This window comes from Hippopotamus amphibius, chromosome 1 (genome assembly GCF_030028045.1).
Source record: "Hippopotamus amphibius kiboko isolate mHipAmp2 chromosome 1, mHipAmp2.hap2, whole genome shotgun sequence".
NCBI lineage: Eukaryota > Metazoa > Chordata > Mammalia > Artiodactyla > Hippopotamidae > Hippopotamus > Hippopotamus amphibius.
In genome coordinates this window covers 165,922,700-165,941,644 of record NC_080186.1, presented here as the reverse complement: position 1 = coordinate 165,941,644, position 18,945 = coordinate 165,922,700, and the positions used below count along the sequence as shown (strand labels likewise).

At 44.6% G+C, this 18,945-nt stretch overlaps 2 protein-coding genes across 3 annotated transcripts in view; both read left to right on the top strand.

Moving 5' to 3' along the window:
- The first annotated feature begins 1,462 nt into the window (after positions 1-1,462).
- TXNDC15 (thioredoxin domain containing 15) lies at positions 1,463-17,057 on the top strand. Of its 2 annotated transcripts, none has more exons than XM_057734582.1 (5): positions 1,463-1,709; positions 9,558-10,045; positions 12,429-12,592; positions 14,536-14,666; positions 16,317-17,057. In XM_057734582.1, exons 1-5 carry the CDS (start codon positions 1,478-1,480, stop codon positions 16,511-16,513), a joined length of 1,212 nt encoding a protein of 403 aa, XP_057590565.1. In that variant the 5' UTR covers positions 1,463-1,477; the 3' UTR covers positions 16,514-17,057. The 2 variants fall into 2 exon arrangements, with proteins under 2 accessions (XP_057590565.1, XP_057590571.1); XM_057734588.1 differs by lacking the exon at positions 1,463-1,709 and adding an exon at positions 2,204-2,222.
- A 702-nt stretch (positions 17,058-17,759) lies between these two features.
- Positions 17,760-18,945, top strand: part of PCBD2 (pterin-4 alpha-carbinolamine dehydratase 2) — a 46,544-nt gene continuing 45,358 nt past the window's right edge. The window contains exon 1 of the mRNA XM_057734625.1: positions 17,760-17,990. Coding sequence (XP_057590608.1) covers positions 17,850-17,990 — 141 coding nt within the window. The 5' untranslated portion in view covers positions 17,760-17,849. The remainder of the gene's footprint in view (positions 17,991-18,945) is intronic.

Here is an 18,945-nt window from a genome sequence, read left to right as displayed (position 1 = left end):
TCTATGCAAGCTAGTCTGAACTTCTTCAGAACACAGCAGCCTCAGGACAGTCCATCTACTTACTTCGTGGCTCACAATGCCTGTGCAAACCTTCCAGCAAAAAAGGATTAAGCTGTGTAGCCTCAGAAGTCATACTGGATCATTTCCTACACTACCACATTCTCTTGGTTATATGTGAATCACAGGACCACCCAGATGCAAGGGGAGGGGAATTATATTCTACCTATTGGTGGGGCAGTGGCAAAATTACTCTGCACAACAGCATGTGGGATGGGGAATATTTTTGTGGCAATCTTTGGAAAATACACTTTGCCACAGTAATCTAAATGAAAGTAAATACTTGTCTGTTTGTTTATGAGAGAGGGGGAGGGAGAGAGAGAGGGAAAGAGGTCCTCATGACTCAGCAGATTAAAAAATTTAGGCAAACCTATCATGGGGGACAAAACACTGGGAGTGCAGGTGCGTAACTTTGAATAACAATCCTAATTATCAGATTCTTGTATGAACAATCCCCAGGCTATATGGTGTTGGTGCTTAGAGTTCACCTCAGCCAAAGGAAGAGGATGATGGCAAGTTTTTTACCCCCTAGAAACGAAAGTAAAATCAAAGTTTCAAACCCGAATGCAATTTTCTCACCGGAAATAAGTGCATGTGCCACCTGGTGGCGACACAGTCAGATATGCATTCTATCCTGTTGGCTGTACTCAGTTGTCATCTAAAGGCAACAAATCTAACATCTGTAAGTGCATCTGTCCAAAGAAACAGCTGAAACACAAACACAGGGAAGGAAAAGGACATAGTAAAAAGGAAGGAGTAGTAACCACACAGCATCCACACTGGAGTGTCCTGATGAGTCAGGTCCGCCTCCCTAAATCCCCTTAATCCTCTGTCCCGTTGGCTTTTCATGACCTTCAAATCCAGTACGGAGGGCATGGGAGAGAATAAATTAAAGAAGAAAATATTTGGTACTACACTGTTGGGGGAGAGGGAGGTTGTTAGCCAAAAGACGACTGTAGTGATCAAGACTAGAATGTGGGCTCTTCCACGCACGTTGTCCATTGTCTCAGACCCTCCTGGAACCACTAGAGAATTTACTATAGCAAAACTATGGCAGCCCAGGCTTGGTCGGTCTCTTACATTAAAAAATTATTCGCTGTGTATGTGAAATTCAAATTTAACTGGGCATCCTTTGAAGGGAAGCCCGGCTGAAGCAAGAGGCCTGACCGTACACGGGGTACTCCAGGAGGACACTTCTGGGCTTTTCTGGCCCAGGAATAAAGCGCTGGGTAGGCGCAGGCTGTGCTGCCAGCCGCCAGGCCCCAACTGGTGCGCGAAGAAAAACAACGGGTCTTTGCTGGAACCCCGCCCGGGACCTGACGGTCAGGAAACTTCGAAAAGGCCTGAGACGGCTGGGACTTGGCTCCCGAACAGTACCGGGCCCCACCGCCCCGGCCTGAGGCGGCCGCCCGACTCCAAGATGGCGCCCGCGACGGCTGCCCGCTGCCAAGATGGCGGCGCGGGGCCGCGCCCGCGCTCCCGGGCTCTCCTCCCCCAGCCTCCCTCCGGCCGGGAGCGCGACTCGCGTCGCCGTACGGCGGTTGGCCTGCGGCCTGGATGGTGGGGCAGCTGCCCGCCCCGCACCATGCGGCTCCTTGGCTGGTGGCAGGTACTGCTGTGGCTGCTGGGGCCTCCCGCCCGCGGCCAGGAGGGTGAGTGCGGGCTGCGGGCGCGGGCGGCTCTGCGCGAAATGAGCGGCGAGGTGGCGGTCTGCCCGGGTGACGCTCTTTTACCTGCGCGAAGGCCCGCGCTGCGCGCCTCGCCCCTTCCTGGCGCCCCCTCGAGCGCCTGTCCCCGCGTTGCCCTGCCCTCTTTCCCCTGGTGGTCCCCGCTCGCGGCCCGGAGTCTGGGGCGGCGGGGCGGGATGCCGGGGCCGTGTTCAGGCCCCGGAGCAGGTGACTCAGTCGGGTGGGACCGTGTGTTAGCGCTTACTAAGGTGCCCCCGTGTGCTGAGCACTTTATTATAAATGATAATCATCGTATCTAATAGCCGACCTGTATGGTGCTCTTATTAGGAGCCAGGAGCTGTGTGTGGTGCTTTCTCTCATTATCTCCTTTAGTCCTCCCACAGACCTTATGAGAGCGGTTCCGTGAGTATCCCTGTTTCACAGATGAAGATGCTGAGCTCTGAGAGGCTAAATAATCTGCCTACATTTGCGCTTCTGGTAATTGGCAGAGCCTGTATCTCTGACTGCAAAGCCCACGCTTTACTTTGCGCCTTGCTGGACCACTTACTTAAGAAGGTCACTCTTGCTCAGGTGCCTGTGTGAAGGACAAATGAGAAAAACAGAGCAGACTCCCAGGGTAACCTGCTGCTTGCCTGCGCATGCACTCAGGGCCCCCTCGGTGGGGAAGGCAGCCACCTGGAGGCACGGCTGGGCCCAAGAGTTGGAGGCCTTACTCCCGGTGCTTCTCCGCCCCACTCTACACAGCCCTGTTAAAGTCCAGACTCTTTGGCCTTACTTACCATTCAAAACTTAAAAGGAATACGCAGGTCTTTCCTTTCCCTGTGGTGTCCTGGAAAGAGGCAGGGCAGCCGTCTTGCTGAGTAATGAAAAGTACTGAAAGCACTCACTATGTGCCAGGCAGTGTGCTGTGTGCTTTTTGAGCATCATCTTATTTAATCTTTAAATGCTTATGAAGTATATGTTGTTATTGTCCCCATTTGATAGATGAGTAAACTGAGACTCAGCATCCCCTAAGTCTTTTACCAAGGTCCAACGGCAGAAGTTGAGAAGCCATAATTCAAGCCCATGTCTGCCTGACCGCACAGTCAAACCTCTGCACTATATTTCTCTGTTGCTGCACTTAACCACCAGCCTCAGAGAGGGGACAGCATGTACTGGATATCTTCTCTTTGTCTCTCAGATATTCTTCAGCCTTCTCCACCCTGCTCTGTGCCCTGAGTAGATGTCCTGTATGGAATAAACAACTGGCTTTTCTGTCTGCTGGCTTCCATTGGGTTGGCATGAAGGGAGAGTAAAGTCAGGGTACTGATTCTCTCAGCTCTCTCCCTTAGGGGTATCACAGATTGGCTATATCCCTCCACTGAAAGTCAGGGCTTCTAGAAGCCTGTCCTCTCTGTTTCAAGTTTTTGTGACTGCTCCTGCCTCTGGACTCTAAAGGTCTGTGAGTGTTAACTGGCTCCCCCCTGCTGTTATTGGCCTTGGGATTCCTTACCATTGCTTTTGGCTTCTCTACACCCAGCTCGCATGTTGGAGGCACCTTTATTAAGTTCTCCTCCAATTGTCCAAATTGCATGTGCTGTTTCCTGGCAGAACCCTGGCTGATTCAGCAGTCAGTGTGAGACTACTTGGCAGGCAGGGTCACATCTTGCAGACATGAAGATAACACCAGCCATGGGGTGAGTCACTGGTCATCATGGTGAGGCCATGAATGGGGTGAGGACTGAGGAACTTTCACCAGCTGGTTCCTTTCTGGGGTGGCTTAAAATCCAAGGGTTTTTTTTTTTCTGTGGAGGATACCACTGGCACATCAGCAACTGGAGGTGGCAGTGCTGTCCAGGTGCCAAGGAACTGGTGCCAGCTCCTGACTTCAACACCACACACCTGTCTACACTTAAACAGTCAACTAGCAGATTCTGACTGAGCACCCATCATAGGCCATAATGCTTTGTGAGGCACTGGGGGTGCAGTGGAGAGCAAGCAGAGAAATATGCCCACCTTCCTGTCTGATGGGGAAGGCAGGCATTAAAGGACCACAAATAAGTGAATTTTCCGTAAGAGTGGAAAATGCTTCAAGGAGAGCCCCATGGCATTATTGGGTGCTGTAATGGGAGACCCCTCTAGTATGAAGTTCACCTCACAGAGGTGAAGTTTAGGGTGAGCTCTAAAGGATGTGTCAGATTAGTCAGAAGAAGAGAGGGAGTAGAGGGCTTTCCTGGCAGAGAAACAGTCCTTGGGGCAGCTCTGAGGTAGGGGAAGGAGGGTGTAAATGATCAGGGACCAGAAATGTCTAGTGGCACCTGTTGGCAGTATGGATAGAGGCCTTATCACCTGGGGCCTGGTAGCCATGCTACAGAGCTTGGACTCATTCACTGGGCAGGGGAAGCCATTGAAAGGGTTTTAGTAGGGGAGTGAAATGATCACATTTGCCTGTGACTTTCAATTCCACTTGGATTGCTGTGAGGAGAAGGGTCTGGGAGGGGGGTAGAGGGCCAACCAGGAAGACCAGTTTGGTGGCTGCAGCAGCTGACCAAGTGAGAGATGGCTCTGGCCTGGGCTGAGGGGTGTGAGTGGAGATGGCAGAAGTGTTTGGATCCAGAGTGTATTTAGCAGAGGAATTAATAGGACCTCGTTGTGGTTCCCATCCGTCTCTTTGAATTGTAAACATCAGTCATAACCGTTATCGTCACCATCACTGTAGCCATTTGTGGAGTGCTTACCATGTGCCAGGGACCACATACATCTTTTCTCATTTAATCTGCAGGGTAGCCCTGTGAATGTCTGCATTTCAGTGGTATTTTCTCCATTTGTTAGATCTGCACACTGAAAATTTCCTTTGGAAGGTATGGGTTGCTGCCCCTCTAAACCTTGGCTGTTTTTTGTCCTCCCTATTAGGTTCTCTTGCCACAGAAGCCATTGCGAAAAAACCAAAAAACCAAAAAACAAACCTGTGGCTGGTAGAGAGCCTTTGAGAAAAACTGGAAGGGTGTGAAGGCGCTGACCCAGGCTAGGGCTCCTTGGCAGAGCTGGGAGTGGTGCCCCACCCTTGTTCTCCAGACATATTCCTTGCTGCCAGTAATGCAGTAGTTTCCACTTTATGCATGGCTCAAACTGTAATCAGATTATTGACATTAAGAAGCAATCTCTTATAAAAGGTACATTACCATGGGAGAGTTCAATGGCTGTCACATGGTAGTTCATTTCTTAGAGTAGAATAATTCAGTGTTTCCTTTCTTTCCAATACCTAAATGAAAAAAATGGTACCTAGGGCATGAGAATTTTTTCTTTGTTCCTAATCTATACTATCTACTTAAATATCTTCACAGGAGGGAAAAACAACACTCCTGACTTAAAATTCTAGCACTCTGCAGCACTCAGACTTCCTGTTGATTTTTTTGTAAGGGACGTGTATCCATTCTTACATGAAGGGGATCAGAAGAACCAGATTCTAGTTTGTGCCCTAATTTTTTTCTCTTGAGATTTCTTCAGACATTGGCATTCTCCATTTTCTTTAAGGGACCTAGAATGTTGATTAGGTTCAGAGAGAGCAGATCTCTGCAGAGTTGGTGCATTTAGGAGTAGAGTTGATCACCACATCAGGCACCCTTTGTTCTTTTCTCAACTTTTAGCCTCTCTGGCTTCTTTTCGTGCTCTGTCTTAAGGACGATCTAGTAAACATGTTTGTTTTTACTTATGATTAAACAAGCAGTACATGTTTCTCAGCCAAAGGCTACAGAAAGACTGCCATCCCTGCCACATTGGTAGAGCTCCCTGCTCAGGCACCCAGTCCCTTCTCTAGATCATAGTCAAAGAAGTGCTTGACACTCTTCTGTCGGCGACCTGCCTTGCTTCCCAAGCCCTGTACTCTGCCTTACCTAACCTGTATTGTCACCTCTCACTGCTTCCCCGCTTTCCCATCCGCTTTATAGATCCTTAAATTTCTCCTATGTCCTAAAATCCAAAACAAAAATTTCCCTTAGGCCCCTGCCTGCCTGTAATGACTACTTAGTCTTTCTTTTTACCTTCAGAGCTAGACTTTGAGAAAGAATTGTATATATTTGTTTATGTAGTTAAATTTCTGGTGCTGTTCATTCTTTTGTGTGGATCCATATTTCCACCTGGTATCATTTTTCTATTGCCTGAAATAGTTCCTTTAAGATTCTTGTCACGTGGGTCTGCTGGTTATGAATTCTTTCAGCTTTTGTATGCCTGAAAACGTATTTATTTTGCCTTTTTTTTAAAGATTTATTTATTATTTTATTTATTTATTTTTGGCTGCATTGGGTCTTCGTTGCTACGTGTGGGCTTTCTCTGGTTGTGGCAAGCAGGGGCTACTCTGTTGCAGTGCGCTGGCTTCTCATTTTACGGAGCATGGACTCTAGGCGCACAGGCTTCAGTAGCTGTGGTGCATGGGCTCAGCAGTTGTGGCTTGCAGGCCCTAGAGCTCAGGCTCAGTAGTTGTGGCGCATGGGCTTAGTTGCTTCCCTGCATGTGGGATCTTCCTGGACCAGGGCTCGAACCCGTGTCCCCTGCATTGGCAGGTGGATTTTTAACTACTATGCCACCAGGGAAGTCCCTTGCCTTTGTTTTTGAAAGATATTTTTGCTGGGTGTAGAATTCTAGGTTTACGGTTTTTTCCTTTCAGTACTTTAAAGATGCTGCTCTTCTTGCTTGCATTGTTTCCAGTGAGAAATCTGCTGTCATCCTTATCTTTGTTCCTCTCTACATAGTGTGTCTTTTTTTCTCCGACTGCTTTCAAGATTTTTTTCTTTGTCACTGCTTTTGATCAGTTTGATTATGATGTGTCTTGGTGTAGTTTGTTGAGCTTCTTGGATGTATGGATTTATAGTTTTCATCAGGTTGTAAAATTTTTGGTTACTATTTCTTCAAATATTCTTTCTGTTTCCTCCCACTGTCTTCTCTCTTTTGAGTACTCCACTTATCTGTACTTGAGACCACTTAAAATTGTCCCACAGCTCACTGGCACTCTTAATTTGGAGGGATTCTTTTTTTCATTGTTTCATTTTGTATGGATTCTATTGGGATGCCTTAAATTCACTACTCTTTTCTTCTGTAATGTCTGATCTGCCATGAATCCCACATAGTGCAGTTTTCATCTCAGACCTTGTAATCTTTATCACTAAAAGTACAATTTGGATCTTTTAAAAAATTATTCTTGAGATATAATTCACATATAACATTATAGTAGTTTCAGTTGTACAATGTAATCATTTGATATATGTATATATTATAAAATGATCACCACAGTAAGTCTAGTTAACATCTACCATTGTACATAGTCATACAATTTTTTTCTTTGGGTGATAACTTTTGTTTACTACTCTCTTAGCAACTTTCAAGTAAACAATATAGTATAATTAACTACAGTTACCTGCTGTACATTACATCCCCATGACTTATTTATTTTATAACCGGAAATTGGTACTGTTTGAGCATTTTAATCCATTTTGCCCACCCCCTTCCCACCACCTCAGTCAACCACCAGTTTTCTGTATGAGCTTGTGTTTTTGTTGTTGTTTGTTTTTAAATTCCACATATAAGTGAGATCATACAGTATTTGTCTTTCTCTGATTTATTTCACTTACCATAATGCCCTCAGAGTCCATCCATGTTGTCGCAAATGGCAAGATTTCCTTTTTTTAAATGACTGAATAATATTCTTTTTATATATACATATATGTACATATATACATATACATATAAATGTATATATCACATTTTCTTTATCCATTCATCCATCCATTGCTTCCATGTCCTGGCTTATTGTAAATAGTGCTGCAGTGAACATGGGGGTGCATATATGTTTTTGAGTGTTTTCATTTTCTTTGGATAAATACCCAGAGGTGGAATTGCTGGGTCATATGGTAGTTCTACTTTTTTACATTTTGAGGAACTTCTGTACTGTTTTCCATAGTGGCTGCACCACTTTACATTCTCACTGATAGTGCACACGGGTTCCCCTTTGTCCACATTCATGCCAAATTTGTCATTTCTTGTCTTTTTGATAATAGCCATTCTGACATGTGTGAGGTAATATCTCATTGTGGTTTCGATTTGCATTTCGATTTGGGTCTTTTTTTTATATCTTATGTTCTCTATATCTACTTAACTTTTTAAATGTGTAATGTAATCATCTAATAATTCTGACATCTGTGCAAGTTCCGGGTCGGCTTTGGTTGATTATGCTCCTCATTATGAGTAATGAGAATTTCCCTGCTTCTTTGCCTGCCTTGTAATCTTTACTTAATCTTTACTTACATGCATGTGCTGACCAGTATATTCAAGGGGGAGGGGCCTCCACAGATCTCCAGCGTCCTCTTTCTGTCGCTCTCCCGTCTCCAGTATTCTGCCCGGCAGACTCTAGCTTTGTGGTCTTTCTGGGCCCTGAGCTCCCTCTCGACTCTAGGAGTGAGGCGGGCCCTCCCTGAGACACGGCAGGAACTGCTCAGGCAGTGAGCTGGAGCATTTGTAGGGCTCCTCTCATCTGTTTCCCGTTCACTGTGCTGCCTCCTCTCACAGTTACTCTCCTGAAACTGTTGTTTCACATATTTGGCTGTTTCTTGGGTTGTTTCAGGAGGGAGAGTACTGGTTCCTGTTATTACACTAAGCCCGAAGCAAATTCCCAGAGACAGTTTTTGAATTGTTGAATGAATCTGCAGACATCTGTGGAGATATTCTTTGGGACATTATACAAATGTGCAAATCTTAGGAAGCTCCCAGACTCCTCCCCAGCTTTGAAGCCAGTTGGTCTTTCACACTCTGGTAGACGTGATGTTTGCATGCAGTGCTCCTTGCACAGCTGGTGGCTCCCGAGCCATACAGTGGGCTTGTCTGGGTACCGCTGGGCTCATTCGTTTCCCCTAGTCAGTGCCTGGCCCAGAGTCTGGCAGCTGTTGTTGAGGTCATGAGAGGTGGAGGGCAGGAGTCATTGTTACAGAGGTGAGCGGAGCGTGCTGGATGGACGTGAGGCTGCCCAGGACTCTTCCCTTACCTGAATCTTTGGCCCCAGCCCCATCTAGTGGCTCCAGAGTGAGAGGAAAGTCCTCCTCTTCTCCCTGCTGCTGCCCCTGCTCTGCTTGGCGCATACCTTTCGCACTCCTGAGGGCACTGGCCTGAGGGCAGCAGGCAGGAGAGCAGAGACCAGCCGTAGAGGCCACCCCGGGAAGGCACTGCTGCTGGCTCTAGCAGCGTTCCTCAGGCATGCGGCCTTGCAGCCCCCCGAGGTATCGTGTGGGAGGGTAAGGCCGGCTGTGGAGTAGCAGTCAGAAGACTTCACTCCTAGACCTGGCTCTGCTGCTTACTGTCTTTGTGCCGTTGGGCATTACGCCGAACCTCTCTGTAGCTCAGCCCGGTCGTCTGTTAAGTCGGGATGATAACGCTGGCCCTGCGCATCTCACACAGCTGTTATGGGGGGTGCAAAGATGCTTTGCCATAGTGGCGTCTTCCAAAAAGCCGTCACTCTTTTCTTGGATAGTCTCATCAAACAAATTGTTAAAGTGTTTGTATTATATCTTCCTAATTCGATCTCTGCAATGGAATGTCTTTGTACTCCACGTGGCAAGCAGCGGATTTTTCACGAAGCTATGTGTTTGTCCACCTCTTGGTGTTCATTAATCTAGCATCTCCTTGTGATCTTCTTCATGACCTGGAGAATGGTGGGTGGCTCTCTGCTAGCTTAATGGGAAGGTAACTTTTTACTCTGGAGGGGAAAGTTTCGTATTTGAAAACTGTAATTCTTTGGGATTCATTTATTTTGAAGTCAAATATGACTGTGAACATACTGGCATGTTTTAGTTGCAGAGAAAAGAGGTCACTTATGGTCAGAGGAGCAGCCTGCCTACCCATTCCAGGTGGGGGCTGTGTACATGAGTGAGGAGGTGCCTTCCCGTGAGCCAGTGGGCCAGGACTCGTCTGCAGAAGAGGCCGAGGCGGTGCTGGGGCTGGATGCCGGTGGTGACCACATGGTGATGTTGTCTGTGATTCCTGGGGAAACCAAGGACAAACTGAGCCCAGAGCCCAGTGGCGGCACGTGCGGGGCTGGAGGGGAGGAGGACTCCAGCTGCAACCTCCAGGAGAGCCTCTTCTCTCTGGACAGCACTGGAGCAAACTTCCTGGAGAGAGAAGAGGAGTACTACGCGGAGCCCGAAGTGGTGGAATCCGACCCCGCCCCGCCAGAGGACTCCAACACCACCGAAAGTCTGAAATCCCCAAAGGTGAACTGCGAGGAGAGAAATGTGACAGGATTAGAAAATTTCACTCTGAAAATTTTAAATATGTCACAGGTAAGAAAAAATTACTTAGTACTTTTCTCCTCTTCCACGCATGATTTTACGATTTAATACTCTGTCAGCTTTCAAGTGGAGAGTCAGAATCTTTATCATATTGTAAGTGGGTAGCATTTAACGGCTGCATCAGTGAAAATTCACTTGGCTTTTTGTGATGTTTTTAGGGAAAGGAGGAGATATAACTAGTGTCGATTATGCTTTTCAGGCGGCCTAAACCTAGTCAGCCTTTGGGTAATCTCACCACCAAACCTCATGGTAAAAATCCCAGTGGACAGATAGGTGCTTGGTATAGAATCATAGCATTTTTCTTTCTTCTAAATGAGGTATTTAATTATGGAGGCATAAAAATAAAGTATCTGAATTACTAAAGTTGTAATTTAGCATTGTTTAGGCTAGTCATGTCCCTGGGAAGTATGTTATATTGATGAAAAGTTTTTTTTCCTCCAAAGAGTGTGAACCTAGTGTTTACTGTGGACCAAGAGCTGACACGTTTGCCCAGCCCAGCCATGCTTTTCCAGCTGGTTGGATAAATGGTGATTCTAAAGAGAATACCGGGATACTGACTGACGTTTTCTGTAGTATTGTTAAAGCCAGAGAACAGAGTGCATTCAGGCTGCTTCTGTAAGAGAAGAATCCTAGCTCTGAGAGCTGTGATTGCTTGTTTTAAATGAGGGTACAGAGGGGCTTCCTAGGTGGCGCAGTGGTTAAGAATCCGCCTGCCAATGCAGAGGTCTCGGGTTCGATCCCAGCTCCAGGAAGATCCCACATGCCGCGGAGCAACTAAGCCCGTGTGCCAAAAAACAAACCAAAAAAAATGAGGGTACAGATGGTATGTTGAGTGCCCCTCCAAGGCAGGTGCCCGCCTCAGTGCTGGCCTCACACCCTCCCCTCAGTGCCTGGTGAATGCTGTGCCTCAGCACTGTGGACTGCTGCACGGGTGTCACACCCGTGACCAGAGAAAGCAGTTAGAGCAGTCTGAGTTGGCTGGTGGCAGGGGTGGTGCACCCTCACACTGAACTAACCGTTGGCCAAATACTTGAATCCAACTGCGTAGTATAGACTTGGATCTGCTGAGATGATAGTTTGGGCCTGAGACCACAGTGCTTTAATAACGCTGTTAGATTGTGTGAGATGTACATTTCCAAGGGTGGGACAGTTGCCTGTACCCTGTGAGTACTTCGTATATGAATTGACGCATTATGAAAAATACTAAAATTGCTCTATAGTAATATTAAGAAAGCTTAGAGGAGGAACCCTCCTACACTGTCGGTGTGAATGTAAATTGGTGCAGCCACTATGGAGAACAGTATGGAGGTTCCTCAAAAAACTAAAAATAGAACTACCATATGATCCAGCAATCCCACTCCTGGGCATATATCCAGACAAAACTATAATTCAAAAAAAATACATGCTGGGACTTCCTGGTGGTCCAGTGGTTAAGACTTCATGCTTCCCCTGCAGGGGGTGCAGGTTTGATCCCTGGTCGGGGACTCGGGGAGCTAAGATCCTGCATGCCATGCAGTGCATCCAAAAGAAAAAAAAAAAAAAGACACATGCACCCCTATGTTCATAGCAGCACTATTTATAATAGCCAAGACATGGAAACAACCTAAATGTCCCTTGACAGATGAATGGATAAAGAAGATGTGGTACATATATATATGTGTGTATATGTATATACACACACAATGGACTACTACTCAGCCATTAAAAAGAATGAAATAATGCCATTTGCAGCAATATGGACCTAGAGATGATCATACTAAGTGAAGTAAGTCAGAAAGAGAAAGACAAATACCATATGATATAACTTATGTGTGGAATCTCAAATATGACACAAATGAACCTATCCACGAAACAGAAAAGGACTCACAGACATAGAGAACAGACCTGTGGTTGCCAAGGCAGGTGTGAGGGGAAGGATTGAGAGTTTGGGATGAGCAGATGCAAACTACTATATAGAGGACGGATAAACAACAAGGTGCTACTGTAGAGCACAGGGAACTATATTCAGTATCCCGTGATAAACCATAGTGGAAAAGAATATGAAAAAGAATGTATATATGTGTATAACTGAATCACTTTGCTGTATGGCAGAGATTAACACAACATTGTAAATCAACTATACGTCAATAAAATTTAAAAAGAAAACTTGGAGGAAAGCTAACGTGTCATCTGATAATTCTTTTCTGCTGATCCATGGATCTGTATGTTCCCAACCCACAAGGTTCTTCAGGAGCAACACTGCTGTCTCCCTCCTGTCCCTGCCCCTACCTCCTCTCCCTGGTGGCAGCAGTGGTTCCTGTTTCTTGCGTATCCTTCCAGAAAAAGTACACGGTCCTTTACCGCTGACTGTAACACTTTGTTTCTTTTGCCACAGGACCTTATGGATTTTCTCAACCCAAACGCTAGTGACTGCACCCTAGTCCTGTTTTACACCCCTTGGTGCCGATTTTCTGCCAGTTTGGCTCCTCATTTTAATTCTCTGCCCCGGGCATTTCCATCTCTTCACTTTTTGGCACTGGATGCATCTCAGCACAGCAGGTATCTTCCCTTACTGCCTTCCCTTAGTGGGGTTTATGTCTCGTCCTGTTGGATGATGGTTGCAGTTACTTGAAGGTCGTAATCAGGTAAGTTAGGAGCAGAGGAGGTAGGCTTGAACTTGAGCTTTGAAATGGAACTGAGGGAGGGAGGGACAGGTGTTAGTGAGGATTATCACATTCCCGAGGGAGACTTTCTGGAGACTCCTCAAGAAGAAAGACTGTTCCCTATGTGGTGGAATTGAAAGATGGCTCTGCCTGATGGCAGGGGAGGGGGCAGAGGATGTTTTCAGGTCCAGCCCAGACTGAATTAGCAAAATTAGCATCCTAAGTAGGGTCTTCCTTTGTGACGTTCACCTGCAGCTTAGGTTCCCACCTGGCAGCCTAACTCTCAGTACCGCCCCCCCCCCCCCCCCCATTTTATGTCTACCAAGGATTTCTTTCTTTGATTTTTATTTTTTCTTTCCTTCTTTCCCTCCTTCCTTTCCTTTCTTCGTGCTTACATTTATTCTTGCATGCATGTTCTTAGTAGACATTCAATAAATTTGATGAATTATTTTAGGCCTTTGAAATACATTTATTCTTGTTTTATATTCTTTCATGTTCAGTGGGGTTTTGTCTTTTCTGAATGTTCAGTAAGATAAGCTACAAAGAACTTAGTGCACATGTTGTTTATTTCCCCGTGCCTGTGCCTGGGGTTATAAACTGTGTACTGCCTCTTCCTCTAAATCAGATGCTGCTTATTAGCAGGTCACAAGGAGATTGTGTGTGAATAAATTTGGAAATTCTGGAAGATGATCAAATTGGTGGTTAAAATGAGGCACTGATTTTCGGTGTGGGTAATGGAACTGCCAGTGTTTACCTGGAATTGTTTATGAAGAAAGACATTGCCCAACAAATTAGTAATTCCCACAAAGGCTTCAGGGAAAGATCTCAGTGGCCTGGCGCAAAGTAACAGGCTGATTGGAAGGACATTCGAGATCATTGCCCAGCTTTGACTGGGCCCTCTGCTGCCCCCAAGCCAGCAGGACTGGCTCCCAGCACCTGCTCAGTACTCTTTGGTTATGGGTCTGATACTAACCCCCAAGCTGCCCTCCAATCCCTGCAGGCTTTTGTCATCTCCTCTGTTCCTTCTCCATCTCCATGCATCCTTCTCAGTGTCTGGGATGCTGCCTCAGTTACGGAGAATACAGGATACTCGCTCTTATTGAATGACGTGGGACGTGTTTGCCTCATATGTTAATATTTATGTTACAGCATGTTCACAAAAGAAAAAATCCTGATTATCCAATATTACCATTTTACTAACGGGGGTAACTGAGGCTTAAAAAGGTTAAATAATCCTCCCAAAGTTCACACAGCTGGTTCAGTGGCAGAACTGAGGCTTGAACCCCGAGCGTCTTGACTCTGGAGCTTATACTACTCTGTATTCTGCAAAAGTGAAACAGTGCTGCTCAGGTCATATTACTTTTGAATTGTCCTGCCTTAATTGTGAACTTCCTGGTGTGTTTGTTAGGTTGTAGATTCCTTTGCACTGACTCACTAACCTAATTGCTTAAGTTGAATCTTTTATGAGGAATGGAGATGGGCATTCTGCAGAGTTTGAAATTTCTTCTGTCAAGTAGATTGACATGCTTTGTCCATGAATTAAAATTTCCTAGTCTGATCTGTTTTGGCTGTTAGGAACAGAAATAGTAGAATAATTGTGTCATGGGCAGCTCCACGTTGCAATAGAAAGCAACTCAGCAGAACAGGAATGCCCCCACCCATGACCCACGAGGAAGGCAGTCAGAAGCAAGTAGAAGCCTATTGTTTGAATATCAGAAGCCTCCACAGGTCACAGGAAACTGATCCTTTCCCATGTATTTCCATCCATTCTGATATGGTAATTGTGTGAGGAAGCCCACTATTAATTCAGGTTTTCTGACTGACTTCTCTCTCTTGTAGCCTTTCTACGAGGTTTGGCACCGTAGCCGTTCCTAACATCTTGTTATTTCAAGGAGCTAAACCAATGGCTAGATTTAATCATACAGATCGAACACTGGAAACGCTGAAAATCTTCATTTTTAACCAGACAGGTATGTAGAAATAATGCCCTGTAGAACAAGACATTTTATTGCTGGAGGAGTATGCCTTCTGTGGGTTCTGATCGGCTACAGTATTATCCTTAAGTGAAGGATTCAAGATTGGCTTTGGGATATAAAACTTCTTTTCTAATGAAATGTTATGGTCCTGTTAAATGTCTTCCAATCAGTGGCAAGCTTAACATAAATAGGTAATATTAATATGATTATAGATAACCTTTAAAAAATATAACAGCTTTGTTGAGATAAAATTCATATACCATACACCTGTAGATACTGTTTTACAGACATTATTCACTTAAGTATAATATTTAGACAAAAATATGCATCAATCACTAGTGTTACGGGGTGATGAATTTTTGCAAAGTGAACACCCTGGGAGCCCCCTTTCAGCACCATCACTCCTGTCCTCCCCAAGGATCACCACCACCTTCACTCCGAACACCATGGTGTAGTGTTCCTTGTTTTTGACCTTTATATTGATGAAGAACATACAGTATGGATTCTTCCATGTCTGGCTGATTTCACTGACCATTATGTTTGTGGGAGTCATCTGCATTGTTGTGTATGGTTGTGCTTTGTTCATTTTTGTTGCTGTATAGAGTTCTATTTATTAATTCATTTGTAGATGCTATTTTAATTCCTTAATATTTGCCAAAACGTAGGGCCTTATTTTTATCGTGTAAAAATTTGAGCACTGTATATTGATGAAATTTCCTTCACTGGAAAAGTTCATTCCTCAAAAGCTTTAATGCCTCAATTGTGAGCACTCCTCTTCTTCCTGAAATGTACTCAATGGAAGTAAATAAAAATTACAATGTACCTTCTATATACTCTTAGCTGCGTGTAATTACTTATATCTAACACAGAAGAACAAAGAACTGAGTTACCTTGTAGGAGTTAAAGGCTTGTTACCAGGCAGTTGGTTATTCAGAGTCTTGTACTGGACCCCTGCTTGTCCTATGGAGAGAGGGGGAGTCATTTTGCTCAGTGCTCTCAGAAAACTTAGAACTCAAATGAAATCTAGGAGTCACAGCATCTTTGGTAATCACTGATCCCAGTGGTGGTTAGTTTTTTTTTTTTTTTAATTACTTAAATAAGCTCAGTTTAACCTTCCCCCCAGCCTGCACTGCATGGCATGTGGGATCTTAGTTCCCTGGCCAGGGATTGAACCCGCACTCTGCAGTGGAGGCACGGTGTCTTAACCACTGGACTGCCAGGGAAGTCCCCTAACAATTCTTTCAGTAAATTATTTAAAAGCAAATTTTGAATTTAGCATTACTTACCCTGTGAAAACATTCTGTAGACTCCTGAGAATAGCTTTACTAGTTGTTGCACTTTGGTCTTGAAAGAGAACAAAAGACAACTCATGCAATGCACTGACTAAGACCTTTCTGGTGAGTTCACTGAAGTTCTAGTGTTTTAGCTTTGAACAGCTGAATTGATGCCTGCTGCTTTGATGTGTTGGGGGGAAGGGCAAGTTACACACTACACTGACAGGCAAGTGAAATCCGTCCCACATATACTAGCGGTGGTGTTTATTTTAAGACTGCATATCATTTTGAATACCATGCAGAATACTTAAGAAAGATCTGTAGCGGGTATGTTTTCTGTCTCATTTGAAACAACTGATTTTTCTTTCAGGTATAGAAGCCAAGAAAAATGTGGTGATAACTCAAGCTGACCAAATAGGCCCTCTTCCCAGCACTTTGATAAAAAGTGTGGACTGGTTGCTTGTATTTTCCTTATTCTTTTTAATTAGTTTTATTATGTACGCTACCATTCGAACTGAGAGTATTCGGTGGTTAATTCCAGGACAAGAGCAGGAACATGCGGAGTAGTGATAGGCTCAAAGGAGAGTTGGAAAGAAGAATTTCAAGCCTTCATTTCAGAAATTAATGCTACAATTTCATACATTTTCTCCAGTCGTGTTGACTTACAACTTCAGTCAGATTGAAAGAATCATGTGTTCGTTGAACTGTTGAATGTGTAAAAAAATTATAAACTGGTGTTTTAACTAGTACTATAATAAGAAAATGCAAAAATATTCAATAGAATTCACCATTCTTGTTTTTACTACTTGAACATAACCCAGTATTTAAGGGAGTAATCCAGTTTGACATGCGAAGATGTATTCTGGTGGAATAGTGAGTAGAATGACAGTATGCCTACTATATAAATGGCAGAGATAGGACTTTCAGATGATAGTTTTAGAAAACTCTTTGATTTCTTGTATACGTATAAGAAAGTTGGTTTTCTGTTCATTTGCTGTTTCTCTCCCAGAGTCAGTAAGCAGGAAAGTATTCTTTTACGGGAAGAATAATTAGGATCAATAAATGTGACCCTACAAGTAGCAACCAATGGGAAAATAAAGAGTCAAATAACCTTGGTGTTCATGATCTCTGATTTCACTGAAAGGATTTTTTTTTTCCCCACTGAAAGGATTTGAACTGGTTTAAGAAGTTGTTTCTGGTAAGGCAGCTATTAATTAGCATGCCTTAATTGAACCTTAAAATGTTCTTGGCATTGTGCTAGGTTTAGTGAGAACGAAAAGAAATATAAAGTACTGTTGTTGCCCACAAGTTGATTCTAGTCTAGTTTAGGACACATGTAGAAAAGAGGCAACATGTAACTTACATAAACTTTTTGAAAAGCTGTTTCTAAAAGATCCCTTAAATTCAGGTATGACAGCTGACTACATAATGATAAACTACTTTCGTTTCCAGAGCTTTAGATAGAATAGTTCATAAGGCATCCTAAATTCTATGAAAATAGAACCTTAGATGAGTCTCCTTCTGAGTGTAACATTGGATAGGAGTTTACAATGTTATGTGTCATGCTGTGGACAGCTCTGGCTGGGGTAGTCACTGGCAGGAGGGGACCATAGCACATACTCAGGGTAGTACCATTATTACTTCCATTTTACAAATGAGCAAACAGGCATATTGAGGTTAAGTAACTTAACTAGGTTACATACATAGTAGGATGATGAAGCTGGGATTTGAACCTTCGAGTGTATGTTTATCTGTACTTATAAGGAAAAAAGCTCTAATAATTCCATCTCTTATAATAATAACTAACATTTGAGTATTACTATGTGTGCCAGGTATGTTTTAAGTGCTTGACATATACCGTTTCATTAATCTGTGAAATAGCTGAGTTTGACACCACTATAAAATGAGTAAATGTGAGGCCCTCAATAACTTGCTCTTGGCTATACAGCTTCCAGTGGTGGAATCCAGCCTCAAACCTAAGCATTCTGACTCCAGAGCCACTATGTGGGTTGGTACCACGTCCTGCCTCTGTGCCATGGCTCAGGTAACCATCATATGCATAGCAGTCCTGTCTTTTTCTTATGTGTGTTTCCCATACTTGTAGTCATGATATAGTGTCTTTTCTTCTTCTTCTTCTTCTTTTGCTTAACAAATGATAAATATTTCACTGTTGGTAACAGTTTTCCTAACCATGGCTACATAATAGGCCTTTGAATAGATTCAGCATTACTTACCTAACCTGTTCTCTTTTGCTGGATTTATGGTTGTGTACACAGTCTTATTTTCTTGGGGATAGATTCCCAGAGTGGGAGTTATCCTATCGAAGATACAGGAATATTCATATTGTTTGATATCTAATGGGGCCCTACTCTAGTCTGGAGGGTGAGGAAAGGCTCCCAGGATGACCAACATATCCACCGCTTTGCTTCTGAAACTTAGCTGAGACAAGCTACAGACATTCCCCTGGAGGGAAATGTGGAGCATGGCTGTTCCCTGGAGGGGAGGTTCAAGCGTAGAGGGTCAGCCGGGAAGCACTGGTGTTGAGAAAGGGGGAAGGAAGTGGTCCAAGACCAGCTCAACCATCCCAGGAACCAGTGCCAGGAGGGGACTGCGGCTACGTGGAGGACAGCAAGCATCATCACAGTGCCAGCCACCAGGGACAGAAGTCCAAACACTTCTGTCCATGGCTTCTTGGTGTCAGAGTTGCCCAGGAAAACAACATGGGCAAGCACTGGATGGAACAGCGTTTTTATTCACATGGAGAAGAGATAGCAAGATCAGCCCCAGTAGTATGCATAGGTCCCTCATGGCTCATGGGTGTCCCTCACCCCCAGCCTATGGCTGAAGAGCACCCACATAGCAGGGTGTGCCCCAGGGTCACTGACATCCATGCTTAAGCAGAACAAAGGAGCACACGTTCAGTCTGAAACAGGGAAAGATACCTTCATAGGCTGATAAGCCTGGCACAGGCTGTGTGGGCTCTTTTTCTCCGTAAGGAA